We start from the raw sequence: 26961 nt of genomic DNA, 5'->3' as shown, positions 1-26961 counted from the left end.
CTTTTATTTAAGAGTCAATCTTAAAGTCATTTTTAAATTCCGTGTCCTGTTGCCAAAATCCAGTTGTATTTATAACAAATAGTTTATCAGCTCAGCTGCGTTTGTTACAATCTAATGAAAATTCTCTTTTTCTAAAACGTGTCCTATCTGAGCAAATATCCAGCGACAGAGACTTCTTCGCCGTGTAGAATTTCCAAGTGTAATGACAACTTGTAGGAGCGCCCACCAGTTTTTAGCTGACCCCCTTAAAATTCGTAGCCGGTGATTGGTTGCATCACCGATAGCAAAAGCTTCGGGGAATGATTTCAAAAGGTATCGCAGGTAGGTCACTGGCCATTCTTGAATTGCGGTCAATGGCATCTTTTCTTTTGAAGTTTGAAAATGCTTGGAAGTTTAAAAACGCTGAGGTTATGTGGCGCTGATCGGCGATTATCCGGCCGGTTGCGTTCGTCGACATTAAGCCATCCTTAGGCGTCGCTTCGCGGAAGGAAGTTTAGAAAGTGTAAGGAAAAAAATGTATTGAGTGTCAGAATATTAATACTTTCACCCTCACGCAATCCTCATGGCTAGCGGAGCGGATGATCGGTTAAAAATATGCACGCCAAATTCAGACAAATTCAGACAAATCTGTTACCCCGTATATAGATACTGCAATAATCATTTAAGTCTCACTCTTCATAACTGCTGTATTATCAAAATATATAAACTAGTTTCTTATGTATTAGTATATTATGTAAAGATTTCAATATAATAATTTGTCTCTCTTCGTGACAATCTGAGGCTGTCATACTGCTGATCCCTACCAGTATTTGTAAATAGATAATTAATTTTGTATTACATTTTCATCAATATTTTCTTTGACAAATAGTGTGGAAGCCCAGGATTGGGCTTGTTTGTTTAGCAAATAAATGTTTGATTTGTGATAAATATCTGACTTTATGAGTTGTGCTGAAGTCTGGTGGCAGCAGAGAGCATAGGCGTCGCCAGGGGGGTTCGGGGGGTGCGAACGAACCCCCTTTTTCGGCTAGGTTTCTTCATTTTTTACTATGTAAAAACTCGTGTTTTTTTTCCACAAGGTAATCACTCAAGGTGGTGGAAAAACGCTTTTAATCGCTCCTAATTTTTAAAATTTTCATGGGGGAGGACCCCCACAGCCCCCATGGGGACTTCGGACCTTGAGTCCTCGTCAAAGGCAGCTTCGTTGCCTTACTAGATTCACCAAATTGCCGATATTCGGACCCCCATAAAAAGTCCTGGCGACGCCTATGGAGAGGCCTGTATTTATTGTTAGCCCTTCCGAAGGAGCTCAAGGACGTAGACTTGATTCCCTGCAGAAGCTAAATTGAGGACAGCGCGGTGTCTACATCAGTATAAATTATAATTAATAAAACTGAGCATTTAATTCCCCAATTAACATTATAATTAAGGATTATGTTCTAGACTCCAATTTTCGTTTAGTTACTGAGTGAATCTCGTTATTCAAATTATTCCTGTTTTATAAGGAACACGTGTTTTATGTATACCGGTAGTTATTGTGTTTACATGTTGAGATCACGTGATAGCATGTCACATGTAGAAACAAATTGGCGGACCTGGTGTGAAAAAAATTCGCATCGACGTGCAGTCCCCGTAACCCTTGCTTGCCAGAGTTCATTTATGTTAGTGTATGAAAATTCCGCTAACGATGAGCATAGCGGCAGCACCGTACGGTGAACTGTTGATTCCTTTTACATGTACAGGGGTTTCCCGGGTTCGAGCCCAGTAATCACTGATACTGATTCAGAGTGGTCCTGATACTGATTAGAGGATGTACAGGGGTTTCCCGGGTCCGAACCCAGTAATCACTGATACTGATTCAGAGTGGTCCTGATGCTGATTAGAGGATGTACAGGGGTGTCCCGGGTTCGAACCGAGTAATTACTGACACTGATTCAGAGTGGTCCTGATGCTGAATAAAGGATGTACAGGGGTGTCCAGGGTTCGAACCCAGTTATTACTGATACTGATTCAGAGTGGTACTGATGCTGATTAGAGGATGTACAGGGGTGTCCCGGGTTCGAGCCCAGTAATTACTGATACTGATTCAGAGTGGTACTGATGTTGAATAGAGGATGAACAAGGGTGTCCCGAGTTCGAACCCAGTTATTACTGATACTGATTCAGAGTACTGAAGATAAACTGATATTTGAGATAAATGCATTTAAAAGAATTTTTATTTTTACAGAAATATTCATAAAGAGTTTAATATAAAATGATTGAATTGTTTTTATATACATTGCATGTAATAAGACAATATAAAACTGTTTTCATTGATAAATGCATTAAGTAAATCCTTGAGTACCCAACAATAGGCTCGGATGAGTACCCTACAATAGGCTCGGATGAGTACCCTACAATAGGCTCGGATGAGTACCCTACAATAGGCTCGGATGAGTACCCTACAATAGGCTCGGATGAGTACCCTACAATAGGCTCGGATGAGTACCCTACAATAGGCTCGGATGAGTACCCTACAATAGGCTCGGATGAGTACCCTACAATAGGCTCGGATGAGTACCCTACAATAGGCTCGGATGAGTACCCTACAATAGGCTCGGATGAGTACCCTACAATAGGCTCGGATGAGTACCCTACAATAGGCTCGGATGAGTACCCTACAATAGGCTCGGATGAGTACCCTACAATAGGCTCGGATGAGTACCCTACAATAGGCTCGGATGAGTACCCTACAATAGGCTCGGATGAGTACCCTACAATAGGCTCGGATGAGTACCCTACAATAGGCTCGGATGAGTACCCTACAATAGGCTCGGATGAGTACCCTACAATAGGCTCGGATGAGTACCCAACACACTGTTTCTTGTCTATTTAGATAACATTTTATCAATCTGTACAATAACTGGATCTATTTCATTGCTGTATTCCTTTAATACGTTCAACCTGAAATATACAGATACAATAACAGTACAGTAACATTCCTTATCTCCCTCCTCTCCCCTCTCCTCTCCTCTCACCCTCTCCCTCTCCTCTCACCCTCTCTCTTCTCCTCTCACCCTCTCTCTTCTCCCCGCTGAATGAGACTTACTTTTCACGTATAATATTTAACCGATGATGATTCCAGCCTGATTTTTTGACGGCCGCCATGCACTGTCCGGATAGATTCCTGTAACACTGTGTTTGACTCTTGTTGTGAATACTGTTGTCCCAAACCGGTAATCTATTGATATAGTACCACGCGATACACGTGTATTCAACTACTGAATCCCAGCTATGAGACTGAACTAAAGATCGGCCCTGATCGCTGCATGTCTTCTACAAATATACAATCAATAATCATTATATAACACAGCGCCATCTACTGGAATTAATGAGAACTACAGCTGAGAGACTGAACTAAAGATCGGCCCTGATCGCTGCATGTCTTCTACAAATATACAATCAATAATCATTATATAACACAGCGCCATCTACTGGAATCAATGACAACTACAGCTATGAGACTGAACTAAAGATCGGCCCTGATCGCTGCATGTCTTCTACAAATATACAATCAATAATCATTATATAACACAGCGCCATCTACTGGAATCAATGACAACTACAGCTATGAGACTGAACTAAAGATCGGCCCTGATCGCTGCATGTCTTCTACAAATATACAATCAATAATCATTATATAACACAGCGCCATCTACTGGAATCAATGACAACTACAGCTGTGAGACTGAACTAAAGATCGGCCCTGATCGCAGCATGTCTTCTACAAATATACAAGCATTAATCATTATATAACACAGCGCCATCTACTGGAATTAATGAGAACTACAGCTATGAGACTGAACTAAAGATCGGCCCTGATCGCTGCATGTCTTCTACAAATATACAATCAATAATCATTATATAACACAGCGCCATCTACTGGAATTAATGAGAACTACAGCTGAGAGACTGAACTAAAGATCGACCCTGATCGCTGCACTAACACAGCGCCATCTACTGGAATTAATGAGAACTACAGCTATGAGACTGGACTAAAGATCGGCCCTGATCACTGCACCAACACAGCGCCATCTACTGGAATCAATGAGAACTACAGCTATGAGACTGAACTAAAGATCGACCCTGATCGCTGCACCAACACAGCGCCATCTACTGGAATTAATGAGAACTACAGCCATGAGACTGAACTAAAGATCGGCCCTGATCACTGCACCAACACAGCGCCATCTACTGGAATTAATGAGAACTACAGCTATGAGACTGAACTAAAGATCGACCCTGATCACTGCACCAACACAGCGCCATCTACTGGAATTTATGAGAACTACAGCTGTTAGACTGAACTAAAGATCGACCCTGATCGCTGCACCAACACAGCGCCATCTACTGGAATCAATGAGAACTACAGCCATGAGACTGAACTAAAGATCGATCCTGATCGCTGCACCAACACAGCGCCATCTACTGGAATTAATGAGAACTACAGCTAAGAGACTGAACTTAAGATCGGCCCTGATCACTGCACCAACACAGCGCCATCTACTGGAATTAATGAGAACTACAGCTGTGAGACTGAACTAAAGATCGGCCCTGATCACTGCACCAACACAGCGCCATCTACTGGAATTAATGAGAACTACAGCTGTTAGACTGAACTAAAGATCGACCCTGATCGCTGCACCAACACAGCGCCATCTACTGGAATCAATGAGAACTACAGCCATGAGACTAAACTAAAGATCGATCCTGATCGCTGCACCAACACAGCGCCATCTACTGGAATTAATGAGAACTACAGCTAAGAGACTGAACTTAAGATCGGCCCTGATCACTGCACCAACACAGCGCCATCTACTGGAATTAATGAGAACTACAGCTGTGAGACTGAACTAAAGATCGGCCCTGATCACTGCACTAACACAGCGCCATCTACTGGAATGAGATTCTAACTCACTAGAGAAAGGATTATAGTCTCAGCGAGCCCGGGTTATAACGAACAGAGTTTCTGGTGACATGAAGTTTGTTGTAACGAGGTTCCGCTGTAGTTCACTAACACAATCTAATAGTTTCTGGTGACATGAAGTTTGTTGTAACGAGGTTCCGCTGTAGTTCACTAACACAATCTAATAGTTTCTGTATGTGTAATAGATGAATTACGTACCTTGAAAGCGTCTAAATGAGTTTTAACACGTCTATAACAGAAAGCATCTCTACTCGAACCCCATCTCGTGTTTGGAAACGATTTGAAAATATTCTTCTCTAAATATTTCAGTTTATCCTCGAGAGGTTTTAAATCAGGAGCAGGGAGACATTCTCGGATCTCCTACAAATTAATATTATAAACAACATGAGCTGGATATCTCTGAGATAGATTCCTTTAAGGTGGATATCTCTGACATAGATTCCTTTAAGGTGGATATCTCTGAGATAGATTCCTTTAAGGTGGATATCTCTGAGATAGATATCTTTGAGCTGGATATCTCTGAGATAGATTCCTTTAAGGTGGATATCTCTTAGATAGACATCTTTGAGATGGATATCTCTGACATAGATTCCTTTAAGGTGGATATCTCTGAGATAGATATCTTTGAGATGGATATCTCTGAGATAGATTTCTCTAAGGTGGATATCTCTGAGATGGATATCTCCAAGTAGATATTTCTGAGATGGATATCTCCAAGTGTATTCTTCCGAGATAGATTCCTCTGAGGTGGATATATCTTTAAGGTGGATATATCTTTAAGGTGGAAAGTACTTACATCCTCTATGTCCGGGTGTTTATTCACGATTGTAAGCAATAATTCTGACATCTGTTGTAAAGTCAAAGCTTTAAGACACGTCTCAAGTGGAGTCGACTTCTTTTTAATGACTCTCGCTCGTTTAGGACTCTGAGGAGGAGACAGTAATTCAGCTGTTAAATTCCTCCCTACGATCCTCAATGGGGAAACCCCCACCGAGGATGCCGGGGATTTCCATGGGGATTTCCTCGGGGAATTCCTCGGAGATCTTCGAATAGGAGACGACAGCGCGAGTCGTTTACGAGAGTTCAACGTTACGGCACTAGGGGGCGCTCCGTCTACGACATCTTCACCCCAGATATCGGGGATATCTGTCAAATATAAACACACGCGATTAATAAATAAACCAGGAATAAGGAATGTTGATCTAGGATTAATAATTACCATCGATATCAGTGAATGAAGAATTCGATTCACGCCTACCCCTGATTTTAATCACTTGTTCGTCAGGGGAAGGTGTTAAAACATCAGAAACACGTAACATATTCTGTATTTGATTCCCTGAAAATTAAGACAAACAACTTTTATACAAATACACTAGGAACGGGTTCCATGTCTGGGGCTCGGGGAGGAGGTTCAGGGACGGGGTTCCATGTCTGGGTCTCTGGGAGGAGGTTCAGGGACGGGGTTCCATGTCTGGGTCTCTGGGAGGAGGTTCAGGGACGGGGTTCCATGTCTGGGGCTCTGGGAGGAGGTTCAGGGACGGGGTTCCATGTCTGGGTCTCTGGGAGGAGGTTCAGGGACGGGTTCCATGTCTGGGGCTCGGGGAGGAGGTTCAGGAACGGGTTCCATGTCCGGGTTTCGGGGAGGAGGTTCAGGGACGGGGTTCCATGTCCGGGGCTCGAGAAGGAGGTTCAGGGAAGTGAGCCTAGGTTTAAGGGGGTTCTCAGACACTAACTGGGGCCGCAGCCATTGCGGGTGTTCAGGGCCGGGCCCCCTGCTGGAAGCAGTGTGGCGAGTAGGGTTAGAAGGGTTTAAAACAAAAATTGTTCGTCTGAGCCAAATCTGAATCATAATGAGAATCAGGACCCTAGGAGCCTCCCTCCCCTTCGATCCTCTCACCCCTAATGTTTAGGGCCTAACAAAGTGAAATCTAAACAACAGTTTTAACTGTAAAACTAACCTCGTCTCGGTGAAGGTGACAATTCTGTTAATATCGGTCGCCGCCGAGTAAATGATAAAATAGATTGTTGCTGTTGCGCCATCTCGTACCGGAGCCACCCGTCGTCACCAGTTGCTTCTCAGATGCCGATTAGTTTTTGAAGTGTTATTTCAACTGTTTTACGTTTCTATAAAACTGTTCTCATCCACGCTTCAGATCAATAGCGATCTTCTGTTTTATTCAAGTTGATTCTAATCTTGTTTCATGTTGAAAATCAGTGTGAATTTGATGTTCAATTCTCTCAAAAACTTTCAATGTTTTCATTCGCGTTTTGCCGGGAACAATGGTCGCTGGAAGACGAGAACTATCAACTGAAATATCGATTATTAGTCAATTCTTTCTATTTATTTCAGTAGTTTTATCATCAGAATCATTATCTACAACACAGTTTAGCGATATTTCTCATTTATTTTATGTTTTGAATCAGATTTCCGATAATAAACAATATCCGTCGATTCAGTTTGTAGTTTTACATGTTGCTTACCGCGGCAGGCGAGTGTTTTATAGATTACTACGCGCGCCTTATCACAACTTAAAGTAGTTGCTCTCCGTTTAGAAAGAGTGCAAACTTCAGCTGATTGAAACACGGTCAATCTTTGATATAAAACTACAATGTTTTGGATTCATAATGTTGAAATAAATCTTATTTTGAATAATCTACTGAAAATAGCCAAATCGTTGATTTATTTTTTCGCCTCAAAAGTGGGCGGGGCTTCCATTTTCTTACAGCTGTTCCATTAATCAATCACTATGTCCCTCCGGCGCGGAGGAGGGAGGAAACAGAACAGCCGAAAGGTACGATTGAGTTCGAATCCCGTGGCTGGTGGTTATTTTGGGTCAGTTTGCCTACGACACATTGGGTTCATGTAAACTTAGTGATATATGAAGTGCTGTTATGTTGGCAATAAAGTACCTCCTACGCCTAGAGAGGACGCCTGGCATTTCTAGGAATAGATATAACATTCGAGTGGTTTTAATATTTCTAGGAATTTTGACACCGCGCGCGCGGACCCCCACGTTGTTTATGGACCGGATCCCGACGACCTATACTGAAGTTTTATAGACTCGGTCTCGATAAAAGCGCTTCACTCTGAAATTAATCAATAAACAAGAATAGAACGAAATAATATCATACTTAAAAATTCCGTTTTATTTATAATCATTTCATCCAGCGATAAACATTCTGTACCGTAATTAATACAAGTATTCACTTTTAATGCCTTATTTAGCACCAACCAACAGCGTTTTGTTACCACACTCACTGAGCTCCCGAAACCCAAACTAAAAACCTCGTCGTCTCATTACAACAACAACAACATTGTTTATAGACAATTATATGGTTTGTTAGAGGAAGTGATATTCTAAAAAAACGAATAACAAGTTCAACCTACATCAAAAATTAACGAGAAATAAACGGATGCCTACAATTCATTATTCAATGTGTACCCTGCTATAACACAGCAGCTAAATCTAAAAGATGAAACCCTAAATGACGGATGGAACTTGGGCCAAAACTATAACAATTTATTTTCATACAATTTCACTCAATTCATTAATTCCAACATTTTTTTAAATACAATTCTGTGTTAACAATGAACACACATCAAAAAAGTATAATTTGTTCTATTTTCAACAATCAAATTTATAACTTTGAGGCAAATTGTTTACGAGAATACAAACGATTGTTGGGTCTCGGAGAGTTCTAATTTAAAGCAGCCATAAATACGGCAACCAGTCTTTGTAAGTATAGACTCTGTAAATCTGGACCGATATCTAGTCCCCGTTTTTATAAAAAGAGAAAAAGTAATAAGTAAAATATCTATTTATAGCAGCGAAGAGGAAACATACAGTAACAAAGATTAATATAATATTTAATATTTTAATAAAATTTCCGACCAGCGGAATTTACGTATAGAAATATCAAAATAACCGTCGTCGGAAAATCACGAAAATTACCGAACTTATCCGATGATTCCCGACGCTAGTACGGATCAATATCGAACTGATCCGGGTAATATATTTATATATCTATATATCTATGTTTGAGATGATTTTCTGACGTCTCAAAAATCAATTTCAACTCGAAATTTCGTGTGAATGTTTATTTATTCCGGACATTCCCGAGTATATCCGGATTCGACCGATGTATACTTTATTCGTGTTGCGGTCCTAAAATCAAATACTGGAAATCCGACAATGGCGAATAACTGTTATAACCGACAGTAGCAGCGCCCCCTGGTGTTGTTGTGCCCGGGTATGGCGGCGGGTCGTACGGCTTGACTTGCGGCCAATTATCGCTGAACCCGACGATAGGTGGCGGTGGAGTGGTATCCGGACCGACCGATGGTACACTAAGAGGTGTAAATGCTAATGGAGGTGAATCAGGAGGTGTAGAGGTCGGAGGTGAAGGAGGTGTCGGGACCTCTCTGTAGACCTGTTCGCCCTCTATCGGCGGTGGTTGGTAGATACCGCATGGTTTACTAGAGTAACCTGCCAGTGCCTGCGCGGCTGACGGGAATATAACCTTGAAGTTGAATCTGTAAGTGTATCGCTTCCCATGAACTTTATTCATAATCATCTTATCGTAATAATACCTGAGAGCTCGACTCAGTTTGTCGTAATTCATGTTCGGTTTGTTTTTACGTTTTCCCCATTTTCTGGCCACCTCTTCCGGGTCGATCATGCGGAATTCTCCTACAGATCCTTCCCAACCGATACACTCTGAGTTATTCGCTGGATCAGACAATAATTCCAGTAAAAACTGCCACAATTGAACCTGTCCACCACCTACAATATACATACTCACTGTTATTAGAAAAAATTAAACCATAAGAGATATTCCTAGAATAATTGACACTATGACTCAATAACTGCGCATGCGCCGCTGTGAGTAGCACCAGTGGTTTTTAGTAACGATAGGAAGTTCTGAGAATTGACCCCCCGCTGAGACCCAGCCAGTCAAACCCCCCTAAAACACTACCCACGACTGTATATATGTCTATAGTCTCCGCAGAGATTAGAAAAACACGATTCAAAGACTCACCGTGAAACGCGGGATGCATTCTGGGAATTGGCGCAAACCCGGTCGGGATACGTTTATACTCGTAACCATGACAACAAGCTGTAACGACAATAACAAAAGAAGCATTGTTACAATAAGTAAATAATTGATGATGGTAGAGAAAGAGAGAGAGATTGATAGTGATCGCGCAGGTGCACGCGCGCGTCTGTTATCAGACACTCAATATATATTTAAATAGACTTGTAAACAGATAACTAGAATGAATGATTATATCATTTAATAGCGGGGATCTCCCTCATTCACAGACCTCTTCACTTCTCTCGATCGTTTCTCGGAATAAACTTAAAGTCTGATAAACTGTAGAGATATAATTTACCTGTTGTCGGTAAATACGGAGTCCCGTCGGCAAACTTTAAATTCTCAGTATACTCTATTTCTGGTTCCGGTAATTCTGGTTCCGGTGTGATTATTGCTCTGGTTGCTAGGTGATCGGCGTATGACGGCGGAGGAGGGTCTGCTATTGTTGTATATTCTGTAGTTGTCGTGGTTGCCATGGAGGAAGAGTTCATTGTTGTTTGCGTTGTTGCCTGGTAGAAGTCTCCGGCGTTCAACAATGAAGCCATCAACGCTAACGTGTCGACGTTTATTTCCAACATCATCTGAAATCAATACATCGAGTAACCTCATCAGTTTCCGGTTGTCTGACACTTCCGCCCACATTAAACCCAACCTCGTGACGTCATCAACTGATAAACCAATCGACGACGTTATCTGATTCAAAGCATCGATGACGTCACAAAGATAAAAACGTGGCAAAACAAAACACATGTAGGCTGATTGAAGTAGGGCATTAAAAATTGGATCGAAAAATTAAAATTTTAATGTAGGTCGGCAACTCGGGCCTAATTCCACTAATTGGGCCCAGTTCCACACTAAACCCAGTTCCACAGTTACAGGATCTAGTTCCACAGTTCAGGACTCAGTTCCACAGTCCTGAACCCAGTACCACAGTTCTGGACACAGTTCCACAGTTCTGAACCCAGTTCCACTGTTCATTTACTGGACCTAGTTCCACTGTTCCGGATCCACAATTCTGAACCCAGTTCCACCTGAACCCATTTCCACAATTCTGAACCCAGTTCCACATGTCTGAACCCAGTTCCACATGTCTGAACCCAGTCTCGTAGTTCTGAACCCAATTCCAGTGTTCCGGATCCACAATTCTGAACCCAGTTCCACACTGAACCCGATACCACATGTCTGAACCCAGTTCCACAGTTGTGAACCCAGTTCCACCACGTGTTCCAGATTTTAAAGAGTGCCCAGTGAACGATGTGGACACGTGATGACTTTATAGGGGTTGGATTGATTCAGTCAGATATAGAATATAATTATGGTTTATGAGATGATGGTTTATTATTATTGTGCACAGTGTCCCAGTTAAACCCGACCGCTCTCTTCCGCCGCTATAGTCAGTCGTGCACTAATATCGCATCATTCAATTATTTGTATAAATTACTGATATGAATTATAGGAATGTGAAACCAGAACATCATATATACCCGGCCTCGTCGATATATACCCGGCCGGCCTCGTCGATATATACCCGGCCGGCCTCGTCGATATATACCCGGCCGGCCTCGTCGATATATACCCGGCCGGCCTCGTCGATATATACCCGGCCGGCCTCGTCGATATATACCCGGCCGGCCTCGTCGATATATACCCGGCCGGCCTCGTCGATATATACCCGGCCGGCCTCGTCGATATATACCCGGCCGGCCTCGTCGATATATACCCGGCCGGCCTCGTCGATATATACCCGGCCGGCCTCGTCGATATATACCCGGCCGGCCTCGTCGATATATACCCGGCCGGCCTCGTCGATATATACCCGGCCGGCCTCGTCGATATATACCCGGCCGGCCTCGTCGATATATACCCGGCCGGCCTCGTCGATATATACCCGGCCTCCTCGATATATACCCGGCCTCGTCGATATATACCCGGCCGGCCTCGTCGATATATACCCGGCCGGCCTCGTCGATATATACCCGGTCTCGTCGATATATACCCGGCCTCGTCGATATATACCCGGTCTCGTCGATATATACCCGGCCTCGTCGATATATACCCGGCCGGCCTCGTCGATATATACCCGGCCGGCCTCGTCGATATATACCCGGTCTCGTCGATATATACCCGGCCTCGTCGATATATACCCGGCCTCGTCGATATATACCCGGTCTCGTCGATATATACCCGGCCTCGTCGATATATACCCGGCCGGCCTCGTCGATATATACCCGGCCGGCCTCGTCGATATATACCCGGTCTCGTCGATATATACCCGGCCTCGTCGATATATACCCGGTCTCGTCGATATATACCCGGCCTCGTCGATATATACCCGGCCGGCCTCGTCGATATATACCCGGTCTCGTCGATATATACCCGGCCTCGTCGATATATACCCGGTCTCGTCGATATATACCCGGCCTCGTCGATATATACCCGCCCGGCCTCGTCGATATATACCCGGCCGGCCTCGTCGATATATACCCGGCCGGCCTCGTCGATATATACCCGGCCGGCCTCCTCGATATATACCCGGCCTCCTCGATATATACCCGGCCTCCTCGATATATACCCGGCCTCCTCGATATATACCCGGCCTCCTCGATATATACCCGGCCTCCTCGATATATACCCGGCCTCCTCGATATATACCCGGCCGGCCTCGTCGATATATACCCGGCCTCCTCGATATATACCCGGCCTCCTCGATATATAAACTCTGTATCTCTGATAAATAATCTGTTACATTTACAATTACAACTTAGTCTAACTAATTGATACCTTGTTCGCAATTTCTGCTCAGTTTAAAAGTTGACCCGGCCGACCGCCTACCCTGTACATTACCCTGTACATTACCCTGTACATTACCCTGTACATTACCCTGTACATTACCCTGTACATTACCCTGTACATTACCCTGTACATTACCCTGTACATTACCCTGTACATTACCCTGTACATTACTGGCTTAGATATTATTATTTTACTATGCGTTATTGTATCATTTTATTTCAACCTAAAACTATTTTTTAGTTGTAATTGTAAATATAAAGATTACGGTAATTTTGTTAAAATATAAATGAAATTCTACTTTGTAAATGAATTGTTACTTTGTAAATAAATGTAACGATGAAATTCAAATCTATATATTCAAAATATACAATATCGATTAAATGTTTGACGTCACGATTTGTATTGTTACGTAGATGACAATTAAAAAATCGATACATTTTCAACAATCGATATGAAATAAATCGATACAAAAACAAACATTTAAAAATACACTTTACAATATAAAGAAGTTCGAATTAGGAAAATTATTACAAATCATAAAAGTTTCATGTTTTCAGAGATCGCGTTTGTAATTCATAAATAAGAGACTAATTACCTTTTAAGGAGTTGTAGTGATATAGTAGGTACAGCATCTATTAGCAGCAGCAGCAGCAGCAGCAGCAGCAGTAGTTGTAGTAGCAGCAGTGGTAGTAGTAGTTTTCCAACTGATAATGTTTTATCAGTCCTTATACTGTGATGACTAATATATATATATATATATATGTATAGTTGTGATCCGTATATATAGGACACGCTATAGTGTTACTGATGAATTCCACCAAATCTCCTCTCTCTCCTTCTCTCTCTCCTTCTCTTCTCTCTTCTCTTCAGCTGCTACTGTAAAAACGTTTCTGTTTATTCTATTTTCTCGATGTCGCGTAGTGTATATATTTTTATCTGAGTCCAGATTCCACGAGATACAGTGAGAGGGTCCTGTCAACTATAACACTTCCATATATAGATCAATAGGATTAAATGGCTCTCTCTCTCTCCCTCTCTCTCTCTTCTTTAACAGTAATTAATAAACTAAACAGTCGCGTTGTTGTCGGTTTGTATATATATGACACAGATAAACCTCGCGCGCCACTGCCTGCTGCGTGTGCGCGGACCTAGATTCGTGTTACTACTGCGCATGCGTGTCGGCTCCTATGACTCAGTGGCCGGTAGGCGCGACATACCACAGCGAGCGGAGAGAACTGTAATATCCTCACTTCATGGAATCAATGTTTATTCTATAGTCAAACGTTTTACATAGAAGTATCACTCTCTCTTACTATAAAACCTGTATTATATACAAACACGACACCAGTCTAACACTACTTGAGAGGCGGCGACCAGTCGTCGCGTTCTGGGACCGAGACTCAGTCAGTTTTATTCATGATTTATCGGAAAGCGATAAAGTTGTTTTTTTTCAAACACTTATAAAGATCAGATCCGCGGTATTTCGTATTCTATATTTATAAATCATTAGAAAAACGGATTTCAACTTGAGACATTGAAATAGTCTGCTAGACAAGGCCGGTTGTGTAGACTTGGACTTGTCAAGTTCTACCAGTACAGTTCCATTCAGGATCCGAGTAACAATCAATGGCTCTGGACTCCACAGTTCCACAATTCTGGACCCAGTTCCACAGTTTCAACCAGCCAATGGCTCTGGATCCACGCTAGAGTTTTTGGATCCATTTCCACTGAGTCCTTGGCCCCGAACTGTGGATTCCACAATCGATCTATAAATTCAACTTGAACAAATATATATATTTTTTCTACCAAACAATAAAATAAAATCCGGGCCCCCGTTTTTTATTTGCCAGATTGTTTGAATTTCTTTCTCTTCTCAACAAAACAATTTTATAACAATATATTTTTCTAAAACGTTGTTGTAATAAATCACTAAAACATTGTATAAAAAGACAATAACAGATTATTGTTCAAATACTTCCTACTGGAATCTATCCCCGACACGATCTATTATTGTCCGTTCTTAGTTTATTGTATTTGAAATAATACCGACTTTCTAAAAATAACAATCTTAAAGAAAAGTGTGGCATAATAGAAAATCAATTATATTCCGAACCGACGAAATACAATCAGAGCGACTGTAAAAAACAGATCGCTCGACTGCGCATAGAGTTTTAACAATATCTATTGTACTTTCAGATTTATAATAACATTGAAAAGAAATACAAATGTTTTGTTGAAAATGTAGACGGTTTTTTATCCAATTTGTTCAAAAACGGGGATCGAAAGACGAACCTCTAGGACGAACACAGCGGAACCTTTGGGGCATTAGAAAATCACATCCAATAACAGTACGAAATTACTGAAATTTTCATATTTGGGCAACAAATGAGGTTTTTTATAACCGTTGAATCCGAGGACGTTATAACGAGGTTCATGTTTCTTTCTCTAGATGGATCCAGTTTCACAGTTGTGAGTTACAATTTGATCCCAATTGATTCAACTAAGTGAATGTCACACAATTATTGAACTGAGTCCACCCCGGATTCAAAACAACTTCTACAGAAATATTCTTCAGATTCGATGCCGCATAATTCCAGCTCGGCAGCTGCTTCGGTTTTGAACTCGGGTCAGACAGATTTTTAATCCGTCACCAACAATTTGTTGACCGATAGTATAAACAACCTTGACCTTTGTGTACACGATTATGATCTATACGTTATTATCTGTTTCTAAATAAAAGGTTAACGGAAATTCCTCACTGATTCCATAAACACAAAATCAATAAAAACAGTATTTGAAATAACGGAATTCAGTGTTGAATATTTCGAATTCCTGCTGATCTATAGTCTATTCTATAACCAGTGCAATATGATATTTATAAAACGTGTTTATTTCATTCAAATAAGAATGATATACATTTTTCAAAACTCGCCATTATTTTTAATGCATATTTTGTAGGTGATTTCTAGATCTATATTTCAAATAGTAGAAGGGGGAGGCACTGTCGTAACCAGGGCTACTGGGTTGAGCTTCTATATGTCCGCATACAGAGGCCTCCTAGGGGTTTGAGGGCCCAGTCGCCTCAATGTTTTTAGATACCGGGTGCCGGGCCCAGTCCCTTCACCTAGAACCTTAGTGTCTGATGTTCGTGAGGTTGGTCACATTAGGATCGTCGGAGATCTTTGTGGAGACAACCACTGCCCGCACTGGGTGAACCAGGGGGCCTTTCTACTGATGAGGGAGAGGGGAGGGGAGAGGGGGAGAGAGGGGGAGAGAAACGGTCGGTAAGGCAGGGTGCAGTTTTATCAATACTAAATGAAAAAAAAAACAGGTGTTCATTGAACAGTTTTTTAAAACATGTTTAATGACGTGAAGACTGCCTACACCACGTCGAGTTCGCCCTCTCTAAAAGTCTGCGGTTTATAAAATTCTTAGAAATATATCAACAATATCTGAACGACCACGTGACCCGCCGATAAACAAAAGCCTCTTGCGAAATATTACCTGAATTTTACAACGAATCGGTTGCAATCGACCCAGGCACTCGCTACATCAGTTTAAAACGGCCATTAAACACTTTTCAGTGCAGCCAAGATTTTTACAATCTTTATGGCGCAATAACTGAGTTTGGATCGGAATTTGAGAAGCAACAGAAGATTAGAAGTTGCATAAATTAGAGAATGATAGCGGTATTAGTGACCACACAGAGTAACCACACCTGACTGGTCACCAGTCACTATACACCTGACCAGACAAACTTACAAACTCCGTCAGTCACTACTGGTCTATGGTCTAGTGGTTAGCATGCTCGGCTGGTATGCTGGAGGTAGCAGGTTCGGGTCCTGCTAGGGTTAGGGTTACTGTCAGCCCTAACCTAGGGTTAGGGTTACAGTGGAGCCTAGGGTCGAACCTAATTAGGGTTAGGGTTAGGGTTAGGGTTACGCAAAGTGATCAAGGTTTCGCCCCGTAAGCCCACAAACCCTTTTTATTGTCCAGACAATCAATATAGATGGATGCGGAACTATTTCTGACTGTAACAGTAAGTTTTGATCCAGTGTTGCCTAGTACCGAGTGGAATGTATGGAATTTTGTTTACTGTTAGGATTATTAAAGCACTTGACCTCCACTTGAAGAGATCAACAACGGCTCCATCAGGATCAGCAGGATTGGAGCGATCCATCCATTCAGTGGCTGTTTTTCTTTATCGATTTTATGCAAATAAATCTGTTTATTATGCAAAAACCGTTGTTACTTCAAAACACGTCACTGCTACTGACACCAACACCACGGGGTACCAACAACCGGAGCCGTAACTAGCGATTCTAGGGGCAGAGAATCCCGAAAAAGGGCAATTCTATTGGGATATTACAATAATATTTGCAAAAAGGAGAACTGTTCCAAAATGTCTTGGGAGGGAGAAACTACCCCTTCCCCACGATAGCTGACAACGGCTCCGTACTGGGTCACTGTACCGGGACCTGGCGGCTTATAGGCCGCGGACACCAGGCGGCCAGCAGGGGTTCTGACAATATAATCTCGGATTGAGTTGTGTGAAGTGTTTACTGTCACGTCTAGTTTAAATATTTATTCACGTTACTCACGTCTATTTATAGAGAAACTTGCGGTAATTTGTAGTAAATAGTTTTTACCGGAATTCAGGCATTTGACCTGGAACCCGGGCGACGCGCGCACCAAACCGCAATAACAGAAACATGTTTTACACCAGAGACGAGCGAGAGGATGACTCAGACTCTTGTATGTCGTCACTATCAGTTCTAAGATACTGTTTATGTAGGCATCAGCGCAGGCGGCTGTGTGTGATGTCACTGACCCAGTGTCTGCAGCTGACTCCGCGGTTACTGCAGCTGCTGCTGCTGATGAGGTTGCTAGGTCAATGTCCTCGTATCAGTACAACTAAAATACAATAACAGGAAGTGGTTTCGCGCCCACACGCCCCCGCTTCTATTTATAGTAACACACTGCCAGTGTATAAACACTATACGGCACTTGTTCAAATAGACTCTTTCAATGTTTCTATTATTTTAGAGATTAGACATCTACACCGAGTGTTCCTAGATCTCCTGTTAAAATTACTCCTATCATTTTCTTTCCTCTCTCAGCACAATGAACTAAAAACAATCAATTTCTATTTTTCAGTAGTTTTTAATCTTATGTAAATCCTATATAACACAATATATACACGTTATCAAATACAAATCAACAATATAGTACCGAACACAAACATGCAGCTGCTGGTAGCTGCATCTCAATATCAAACAGCAACAATATAGTACCGAACACAAACATGCAGCTGCTGGTAGCTGCATCTCAATATCAAACAGCAACAATATAGTACCGAACACAAACATGCAGCTGCTGGTAGCTGCATCTCAATATCAAACAGCAACAATAAACTGCTATTCAATTCTTTGAATCGTCACAAAATGCACTTTATCTCACTTTGAATCTGGTATCCATAGCAACCGGATTAAACAAATGAGTCAAAGGGGAGGTTGTTGATAGAGGTCACGTGAAGGTCGAATCGATGGGCGTCACGTGGTTTGAGGTCGTTGTCGTTTCCAGAATTTCCTGACCTCGTCGTGACTGCCCTTAGTGACGACCATCGCTCTCTTGATCGGGTTCTCCCAAACTAAAACTCCTAAATCCTACAACAGATATAAACAAATAAATTAATTAATCCAAATCTACCTCCTTCAAGTAATGAATAACCCTCAAGTCTCAGTAGCTCAAAGGGTATCCTCACTTGCCAGGGTTTGCTCAGACCAACGCAAACTCTTCAATGGTCTATTACGTGTTGTCCAAGATTTCTTGGGCGGACAGGTTGCCGCTAAGTGGCCACCAGTCTACGTATTAAGCCAATCAGATGCGTTGTTTTTCAATGGCATCAAATACAAAATACAAATCTGATTGGCTAGATATATAGACCAGTAGCTGCTGAGCAGCAACCAGTCCGACAGAAATCTTGGGCAATGTAATATAAACCATTGAAGGGTTTGTGTTGCCGTGAGCTTCACGGGTAGGCGAACAAACCCTGGCAAGTGAGGATGAAAGGGGTAAGGCATGATGCACATTTTGCTGTTTGAGGTTCCTAGTCGTGTTGGGCTGCTGCTGCTGCTGCTGCTGCACTTCAAACACTGTGGCCTGGTCGTGAGGTTAAATGATCAATTCAATACTAAGGTTGTTAGGGTTAGGAAACCAAAGATGGGAACAAAACAAGATCAACAAACAAACCAACCAACACTGTTCATACCTTGGCATAATTGCGGAGTAATTCGAAGTCTTGTATTGAATTGAATTGATTGTATAAAACTCCATCATTGAATCTGAATCTGTCTCTTTCTAATTCCCATAGTCGAATCTGATCAGTGATTGTAGGAGGGATTACTGGAATCTGTAATCAAAATATAACTACTATAAACTCCACTGCAATCTGATCAGTGATTGTCGGAGGGATTACAGGAATCTGTAATCAAAATAGAACACATATAAACTCCACTGCAATCTGATCAGTGATTGTAGGAGGGATTACAGGAATCTGTAATCAAAATAGAACACATATAAACTCCACTGCAATCTGATCAGTGATTGTAGGAGGGATTACAGGAATCTGTAATCAAAATAGAACACATATAAACTCCACTGCAATCTGATCAGTGATTGTAGGAGGGATTACAGGAATCTGTAATCAAAATAGAATGCATATAAACTCCACTGGAACTAGTTAAAAATCTGATCCCAACAATTACAGTACCTGATTCAGTGTTTGAGGATGAGCGTGACTTCTTAGAAAATTGATTATCTGTAAAACAAAACCAATTTCATATTACATACAATTACATAATGCATGAGGTGTTAATTAAAGCTGAACTGACATGTAATTAAAGCTGAACTGACATGTTATTAAAGCTGAACTGACCTGTTGAGCTGTTATACCCATAATTAAAGCTTGTCTGACACTTTCTCTAGTAACATTAGCCACACACATGTTTGGAAATCTAAAATAAATTTATTCATTTATGTAAATGTGATTGAATTTCACGACTGAAAAATTGGGTTCAACGAAAATTACCTGTAAATGAGATCAGCAAACAAACCAATCAGAGCCACTTGAAGAGGAGAATCTAACAAATAGAATCATAGAATCTTAGTAAGGAGGAGTAGCTCCTAGAAGGGGAGGTCAGGAGGAGTAGCTCCTAGAAGGAGAGGTCAGGAGGAGTAGCTCCTAGAAGGGGAGGTCAGGAGGAGTAGCTCCTAGAAGGGGAGGTCAGGAGGAGTAGCTCCTAGAAGGCGAGGTAAGGAGGAGTAGCTCCTAGAAGGGGAGGTAAGGAGGAGTAGCTCCTAGAAGGCGAGGTAAGGAGGAGTAGCTCCTAGAAGGAGAGGTCAGGAGGAGTAGCTCCTAGAAGGAGAGGTCAGGAGGCGTAGCTCCTAGAAGGGGAGGTAAGGAGGAGTAGCTCCTAGAAGGGGAGGTCAGGAGGAGTAGCTCCTAGAAGGAGAGGTAAGGAGGAGTAGCTCCTAGAAGGAGAGGTCAGGAGGCGTAGCTCCTAGAAGGGGAGGTAAGGAGGAGTAGCTCCTAGAAGGAGAGGTAAGGAGGAGTAGCTCCTAGAAGGGGAGGTCAGGAGGAGTAGCTCCTAGAAGGAGAGGTCAGGAGGCGTAGCTCCTAGAAGGGGAGGTAAGGAGGAGTAGCTCCTAGAAGGAGAGGTAAGGAGGAGTAGCTCCTAGAAGGGGAGGTCAGGAGGAGTAGCTCCTAGAAGGAGAGGTCAGGAGGCGTAGCTCCTAGAAGGGGATGTAAGGAGGAGTAGCTCCTAGAAGGAGAGGTCAGGAGGCGTAGCTCCTAGAAGGGGAGGTAAGGAGGAGTAGCTCCTAGAAGGAGAGGTCAGGAGGCGTAGCTCCTAGAAGGGGAGGTAAGGAGGAGTAGCTCCTAGAAGGAGAGGTCAGGAGGCGTAGCTCCTAGAAGGGGAGGTAAGGAGGAGTAGCTCCTAGAAGGAGAGGTAAGGAGGAGTAGCTCCTAGAAGGGGAGGTCAGGAGGAGTAGCTCCTAGAAGGAGAGGTCAGGAGGCGTAGCTCCTAGAAGGGGAGGTAAGGAGGAGTAGCTCCTAGAAGGGGAGGTCAGGAGGAGTAGCTCCTAGAAGGAGAGGTCAGGAGGCGTAGCTCCTAGAAGGGGAGGTAAGGAGGAGTAGCTCCTAGAAGGGGAGGTCAGGAGGAGTAGCTCCTAGAAGGAGAGGTCAGGAGGCGTAGCTCCTAGAAGGGGAGGTAAGGAGGAGTAGCTCCTAGAAGGAGAGGTCAGGAGGCGTAGCTCCTAGAAGGGGAGGTAAGGAGGAGTAGCTCCTAGAAGGAGAGGTCAGGAGGCGTAGCTCCTAGAAGGGGAGGTAAGGAGGAGTAGCTCCTAGAAGGGGAGGTCAGGAGGAGTAGCTCCTAGAAGGAGAGGTCAGGAGGCGTAGCTCCTAGAAGGGGAGGTAAGGAGGAGTAGCTCCTAGAAGGAGAGGTCAGGAGGAGTAGCTCCTAGAAGGAGAGGTCAGGAGGCGTAGCTCCTAGAAGGGGAGGTAAGGAGGAGTAGCTCCTAGAAGGAGAGGTAAGGAGGAGTAGCTCCTAGAAGGGGAGGTCAGGAGGAGTAGCTCCTAGAAGGAGAGGTCAGGAGGCGTAGCTCCTAGAAGGGGAGGTAAGGAGGAGTAGCTCCTAGAAGGAGAGGTAAGGAGGAGTAGCTCCTAGAAGGGGAGGTCAGGAGGAGTAGCTCCTAGAAGGAGAGGTCAGGAGGCGTAGCTCCTAGAAGGGGAGGTAAGGAGGAGTAGCTCCTAGAAGGGGAGGTCAGGAGGAGTAGCTCCTAGAAGGAGAGGTCAGGAGGCGTAGCTCCTAGAAGGGGAGGTAAGGAGGAGTAGCTCCTAGAAGGAGAGGTCAGGAGGCGTAGCTCCTAGAAGGGGAGGTAAGGAGGAGTAGCTCCTAGAAGGGGAGGTCAGGAGGAGTAGCTCCTATAGGGGAGGTAAGGAGGAGTAGCTTTTAGGAGAGGTAAGGAGGAGTAGCTCCTAGAAGGAGAGGTCAGGAGGAGTAGCTCCTAGAAGGAGAGGTCAGGAGGAGTAGCTCCTAGAAGGAGAGGTCAGGAGGAGTAGCTCCTAGAAGGAGAGGTAAGGAGAGGTAAAACTTACTAGTATAAGCATATATTCTATAGTTAGTTTCCACAACTATAAATCCAGGTCTAGCTGTTTGTGTTGAAACCTGTGACATTCCTGATGTAAGATTGATAGCTAGCCTTGTCGGGTAGTATCTCTGAGACTTCCTCTAAAATAGATAATAACAGCAGACAGTGACACTCAGAGATCAGTGGCAGATTCAGGGGGGTACGCAGGGGGCGCACGCTCCTATTTTTCAACCGGAATTTTCTCTCCAAGACTTTTTGTTTAGAAAATGGTGAAAGAGTGAACATATTTCAATACTAATTTTAACGAGGAAGGTGCTCAGAATGCACCTCATTGTCCACAGACCCCTAATTTTAGGGTCTCATGCAGGCAGTGCTCCCTGATAACAGCTGAACCATTACTTACGGGCCACAAACACATGTAGGTAGTTAGCCAATATTCCATGTACGCCCCCCATTTTATAAGCAAGATCAACCCTTGCAGAACGACACTCACTATGTGACACTCACAGGGCGTGCGACACTCACAGAGCGTGCGACACTCACAGTGTGAAACTCACAGTGTGACACTCACAGAGACACTCACAGTGTGACACTCACCGTGCGACTCTGATTAAGTTCAGTATTTACCTTTCTTTGATAAACTAAACCAAATTCACGTAAATTCTGTAATAATTTCAGCTGCGTTTCACTCATTCCATCAGTACAATAATCCTGTATATAAATATTATACACAGTCATCAGGTAAGAGCTGAGAGTTGAGGGTTGAGGGGGGTGAGAGTTGAGGGGGAGGGGGGTTAAAACAATCTCTCACTATCAACTTGTAATACTTACATTGCCTAAACTAGAAAAACTGAGTTGAAATAAAAATGATAAACATTCCACCAAATCCATCCCTCTAGACTGAAAAATATACATGTAATCATTGAATTTACGATGTAATCGTTGATTTTACGATGTAATCGTTGAATTTACGATGTAATCGTTGAATTTACGATGTAATCCTTGAATTTACGATGTAATCCTTGAATTTACGATGTAATCGTTGAATTTACGATGTAATCGTTGAATTTACGATGCAATCATTGAATTTACGATGTAATCGTTGAATTTGCGATGTAATCGTTGAATTAACGATGCAATCGTTGAATTTACGATGTAATCGTTGAATTTACGATGTAATCGTTGAATTTACGATGTAATCGTTGAATTTACGATGTAATCGTTGAATTTACGATGTAATCGTTTGATTTACGATGTAATCGTTGAATTTACGATGTAATCGTTGAATTTACGATGTAATCGTTGAATTTACGATGTAATCACTAAAATGTACCTCAACCGTTTCCAGATATTGAAGCATAAAATACCAGATTTGACTTGAATTCTCCATCAACAGAAACTGGAATCCTGACGGAGTTATTCGGGGAATCCCCCCTGAATCATCGCTACAATATATCGATATAACATCTCTACACTAGGAGGCGTAGTAGTTTTCATCGAGGTCACTAGGGGGCGGTACTTACACTTTCATTAACCCGGCGAAGAGTAAAATCTCGACGATATCTCGACTCATTCCTTGAGTTGTTTCTTTAGAACCGACCATAAAATTTAAAACGCACTATAAAATATACAATAACGATATTCAGTTGGAATGAGAACATGTTTGAATCTGTGAGAGAGAGAGTGATCCTCGTACCTCCCATCTCTCCATCGCATAGTTATCTAAAAATGTGACATCTTTACTGTGTTTATCAGCACCTTGAGCCGTACCAGAACCAGGCCAAACATTACCACTAAAAACACAATAATACACACGGACAGTTATTCAATATGTAAGGACTGAACCTCGAGTCAGTTATAAACATCGCTAATCAACTGTGGAGTCCTGAACTGTGGAACTGGATACACAAATGTAGAACTGAGTCCAAAATTGTAGAACAGGGTACAGTTACTGCGGAACAGTGTCCAGAACAGTGGAACAGAGTCTAGTAACTGCAGAACAGAGTCCAGAACTGTGGAACAGAGTCTAGTAACTGTGGAACAGAGTCCAGAACTGTGGAACAGAGTCTAGTAACTGTGGAACAGAGTCCAGAACTGTGGAACAGAGTCCAGAACTGTGGAACAGAGTCCAGAACTGTGGAATTGAGTCCAGTAACTGTGGAATTGAGTCCAGTAACTGTGGAATTGAGTCCAGTAACTATGTATCTGAGTCATGTAATTTTTAAAATACTAACCCTCCGAGTAAAGCTATTTTGAAGTTAGATTTAAATGTGGAATTTAAAATCCATCCTCGTAAACCTCCAGGAATTACTTCTTCTTGTAAAACTTTCAAATCTTTCAATATTTTACTGGTTTCATTGTATTTTCTGAAATACAAAGTACTTTCATTTAAATCATTGAATCAGAGAGAGAATCAATGAAAGAGAGAGAGAGGTTTAAAGAGTACATACTTATCACAAGAGTTTAAAATCCACGATGAAACAATAGCCTGAGGAACTGCCTGATCAACAAACAATAATCTCATTACAAAATGTTGACCTAAAACTGGTAGTTGTCTGAAATTACAATCAAACAAATCAACTTATTGAGATTTTTCAGTTACAAAACAGTTTAACCTTTAACCACAGCAACAAACATGGATGGATTTGTAAACAAGGGAGGCTTGTGAGAGGGTACCCTCCCACGCGAGGGGTTCATCACAAATTGGACGCAGCTACCTAGGCTGAGGACTTGTAAATCTACGGGTTACCACCCAGTCCTAGTAGCTGGCCCGGCGTAACCGTAGTTTAGGTGTGAGTAATCTGTCTATGGTTTAGTTTTTAACAACCGGTTATAAAAGCTTACCACCAATGATTACAGGTAATTAACTAATGTCTATTTCAACCTGACTTGAGAGCATTCCTGGTGGCCTAGCTCAGTCAGTTTTGGTAGTACATACTTGATAGAAGTCTTATTAGGACCAGAAAGGACTGGCAGTCAACCTAAATCATCATTCTGAAGTTTGGTACGTAGGCATGGAAACATATTATTAGACTTCAAATCATGGAGTCACTTCTCTTCATTTAACCCCTTTCAGTGAAGACTTTTTGGATATCCTTCAATACAGTTTAAAGTGGATTAAAAAATGATGATTTAGGTCGACTGCCAGTCCTTTCTGGTCCTAATAAGACTTCTATCAGGTATGTACTACCAAAACTAACTGAGCTAGGCCACCAGGAATGCTCTCAAGTCAGGTTGAAATAGACATTACAATGTATGGCGCAAGCGTTATTGAGGTACAAGGGCTTGTATTGAAGTTTGGGAGTGAACTGTAGCTTAGATCATCCAGTAGGGCCTATCCTGCCGGCACTATGGGATACTGGATCGATATCTCATCTACAATTCATTCCTAAACTTCAAATATGAGCCCCTACTGTGAGGACCATTAGAGACACAGTTGCAGTTGTTCAGCTGGTCAATTCAAAGAGACTAATTGAGGTACTAGGCCTAATGGTCAAGAACGAACATGATCGATGGACCCAAAAAAACTTAGAGTAAAATAAGTAAGCGCTTTTAGCTACAGCACTGCCCCACTGGAGACAGTTTAACACAGGAATGAATGAATGACCTGATAACAGCGAGACATGTCGCCGGATTGTTGTATAATCGATCTAAAACTGTATCCGGAAGTTGTGTTAAATATTCGTGTAGATTTTTACACACGATTGTCGTTTTATTAGAAATCGACGACATTTCAGAAAAATAAAACAAAGTTCTTTCAACGCGGCGGTAATAATATATCTATACGGATCGGAACCGGTTTCGGACTGGTTCCAGAAATAAAACTTCTCACGTATATAATTATAGCGCCTCGTATATAGTGTATTTCGTGCGAAAAAAATCGCAAATATTTCGATTAAATCATATATTTCATTTGGTGTTGTTTTATTCGCATGCCACAGTAGGAATATCGCGCTGTGTGAAACCCGAACCGTCTAGTGCGGCCCCTCATATCGTTGACGGTAAACGTGTGAACTAACTTATTACTCACGCGCCGCGGTAAGAATATCCTGCCGTCGTGTTAGCTCATATGTTCACCGCCAATGATGAATATAGGGGCAGCACTTGACGGTCAAGACCCGACAAGCGGCTAAAATTTGCGATTATAATCAATTATCATTTATTCATTAATTACTGCATTCAGAAGTGGTATTAAATCTTAAGACTGGTGTTAAGTTGTTAGATTGGCTATAGTTGGTCTTTAAACTGATTTTAAGTCTAAACCTTGAAGGACTAGTGGCCCGGCCGGCGCGGCCGAGGGCTCAGTCAGTTTACATAATCCTGCTTATCATGTGGTGTTAACATTTTTCTTATTTTCTCATCTTTATTGTAGAGAAAGTCGGCGCGGCTCGGCCGTCTTGGATCTCGCGCCGCGGTTATTGAGTAAAACTCGGTGATAAATCCGATTAGTTTTAAATGATCCAATGCTATGCAGATCCTTTTTAGTGATATATAGGCCGAATTGAAGGGGATTTACGCACATAATACCTACACCTAAAATACATCTGCCGGTATTTTGTAGCAATAAAATGAATATATTTTCATTAAATTGAATCGGGTAATTTATACATCTGCGCATAAACGATTTATCGAATTTTAACAATTCAATTCAATTAAATACATTTTCGTGATTTTGACAGCTGATACCCGCTACACTGGTTGTAGTTGAGGATACAAAGGGATCTAGTGATACTATCAGCAGCCTTTAGCACGGCACATAGGACGGGGATCTATCAGCAGCCCTAGCACGACACAGGGGACCAGGCAGGCCAGAGGTGGCACCGTCCGTTATCAATCTGCAGGCCTATTCAAAACACAGCGTCAGCGGTAGTTACCAAACCAATCATCGCGGCAGGTGTAGCTGAGTACAATCTGCTGCTGCTGCTGCTGCTGCTGCTGCTGCTGCTGCTGCTGCTGCT

At 42.4% G+C, this 26961-nt stretch overlaps 4 protein-coding genes across 6 annotated transcripts; all 4 read right to left on the bottom strand.

The window, feature by feature from the left end:
* Positions 1-2305: 2305 nt before the first annotated feature.
* On the bottom strand, positions 2306-7225 carry LOC141907628 (uncharacterized). The gene is made up of 6 exons (XM_074797336.1): positions 6922-7225; positions 6183-6299; positions 5760-6109; positions 5162-5323; positions 3086-3312; positions 2306-2940 (listed from the first exon to the last, which is right to left on the bottom strand). Exons 1-6 carry the CDS (start codon positions 7001-7003, stop codon positions 2865-2867), a joined length of 1014 nt encoding a protein of 337 aa, XP_074653437.1. The 5' UTR covers positions 7004-7225; the 3' UTR covers positions 2306-2864.
* Positions 7226-8068: 843 nt separating this feature from the next.
* On the bottom strand, positions 8069-13932 carry LOC141907629 (uncharacterized). Its single transcript, XM_074797337.1, has 4 exons — positions 13449-13932; positions 10359-10641; positions 10004-10081; positions 8069-9747 (listed from the first exon to the last, which is right to left on the bottom strand). The coding sequence occupies exons 2-4, from the start codon at positions 10639-10641 to the stop codon at positions 9113-9115; spliced, it is 996 nt and encodes a 331-aa protein (XP_074653438.1). The 5' UTR covers positions 13449-13932; the 3' UTR covers positions 8069-9112.
* Positions 11535-13485, bottom strand: LOC141907105 (uncharacterized). The gene is made up of 3 exons (XM_074796674.1): positions 13449-13485; positions 12457-12597; positions 11535-12169 (listed from the first exon to the last, which is right to left on the bottom strand). The coding sequence occupies exons 1-3, from the start codon at positions 13483-13485 to the stop codon at positions 11535-11537; spliced, it is 813 nt and encodes a 270-aa protein (XP_074652775.1).
* A 4084-nt stretch (positions 13933-18016) lies between the features above and the next one.
* On the bottom strand, positions 18017-25740 carry LOC141906828 (general transcription factor IIH subunit 4-like). 3 transcript variants are annotated; one of them, XM_074796242.1, is made up of 14 exons: positions 25611-25740; positions 24454-24558; positions 24238-24369; positions 23700-23796; positions 23527-23621; positions 23337-23448; positions 22835-22903; positions 22631-22714; positions 22011-22143; positions 19944-19995; positions 19791-19869; positions 19626-19673; positions 19125-19265; positions 18017-18519 (listed from the first exon to the last, which is right to left on the bottom strand). In XM_074796242.1, the coding sequence occupies exons 1-14, from the start codon at positions 25733-25735 to the stop codon at positions 18406-18408; spliced, it is 1386 nt and encodes a 461-aa protein (XP_074652343.1). In that variant the 5' UTR covers positions 25736-25740; the 3' UTR covers positions 18017-18405. The 3 variants fall into 3 exon arrangements, with proteins under 3 accessions (XP_074652343.1, XP_074652344.1, XP_074652345.1); XM_074796243.1 differs by lacking the exon at positions 22631-22714; XM_074796244.1 differs by lacking the exon at positions 18017-18519 and having other exon boundaries at positions 19131-19553.
* Between the last annotated feature and the right edge of the window lie 1221 nt (positions 25741-26961).

The sequence above is a fragment of the Tubulanus polymorphus genome, chromosome 6, assembly GCF_964204645.1.
Source record: "Tubulanus polymorphus chromosome 6, tnTubPoly1.2, whole genome shotgun sequence".
Lineage (NCBI taxonomy): Eukaryota > Metazoa > Nemertea > Palaeonemertea > Tubulaniformes > Tubulanidae > Tubulanus > Tubulanus polymorphus.
This window is presented reverse-complemented; position numbering and strand designations above follow the sequence as displayed.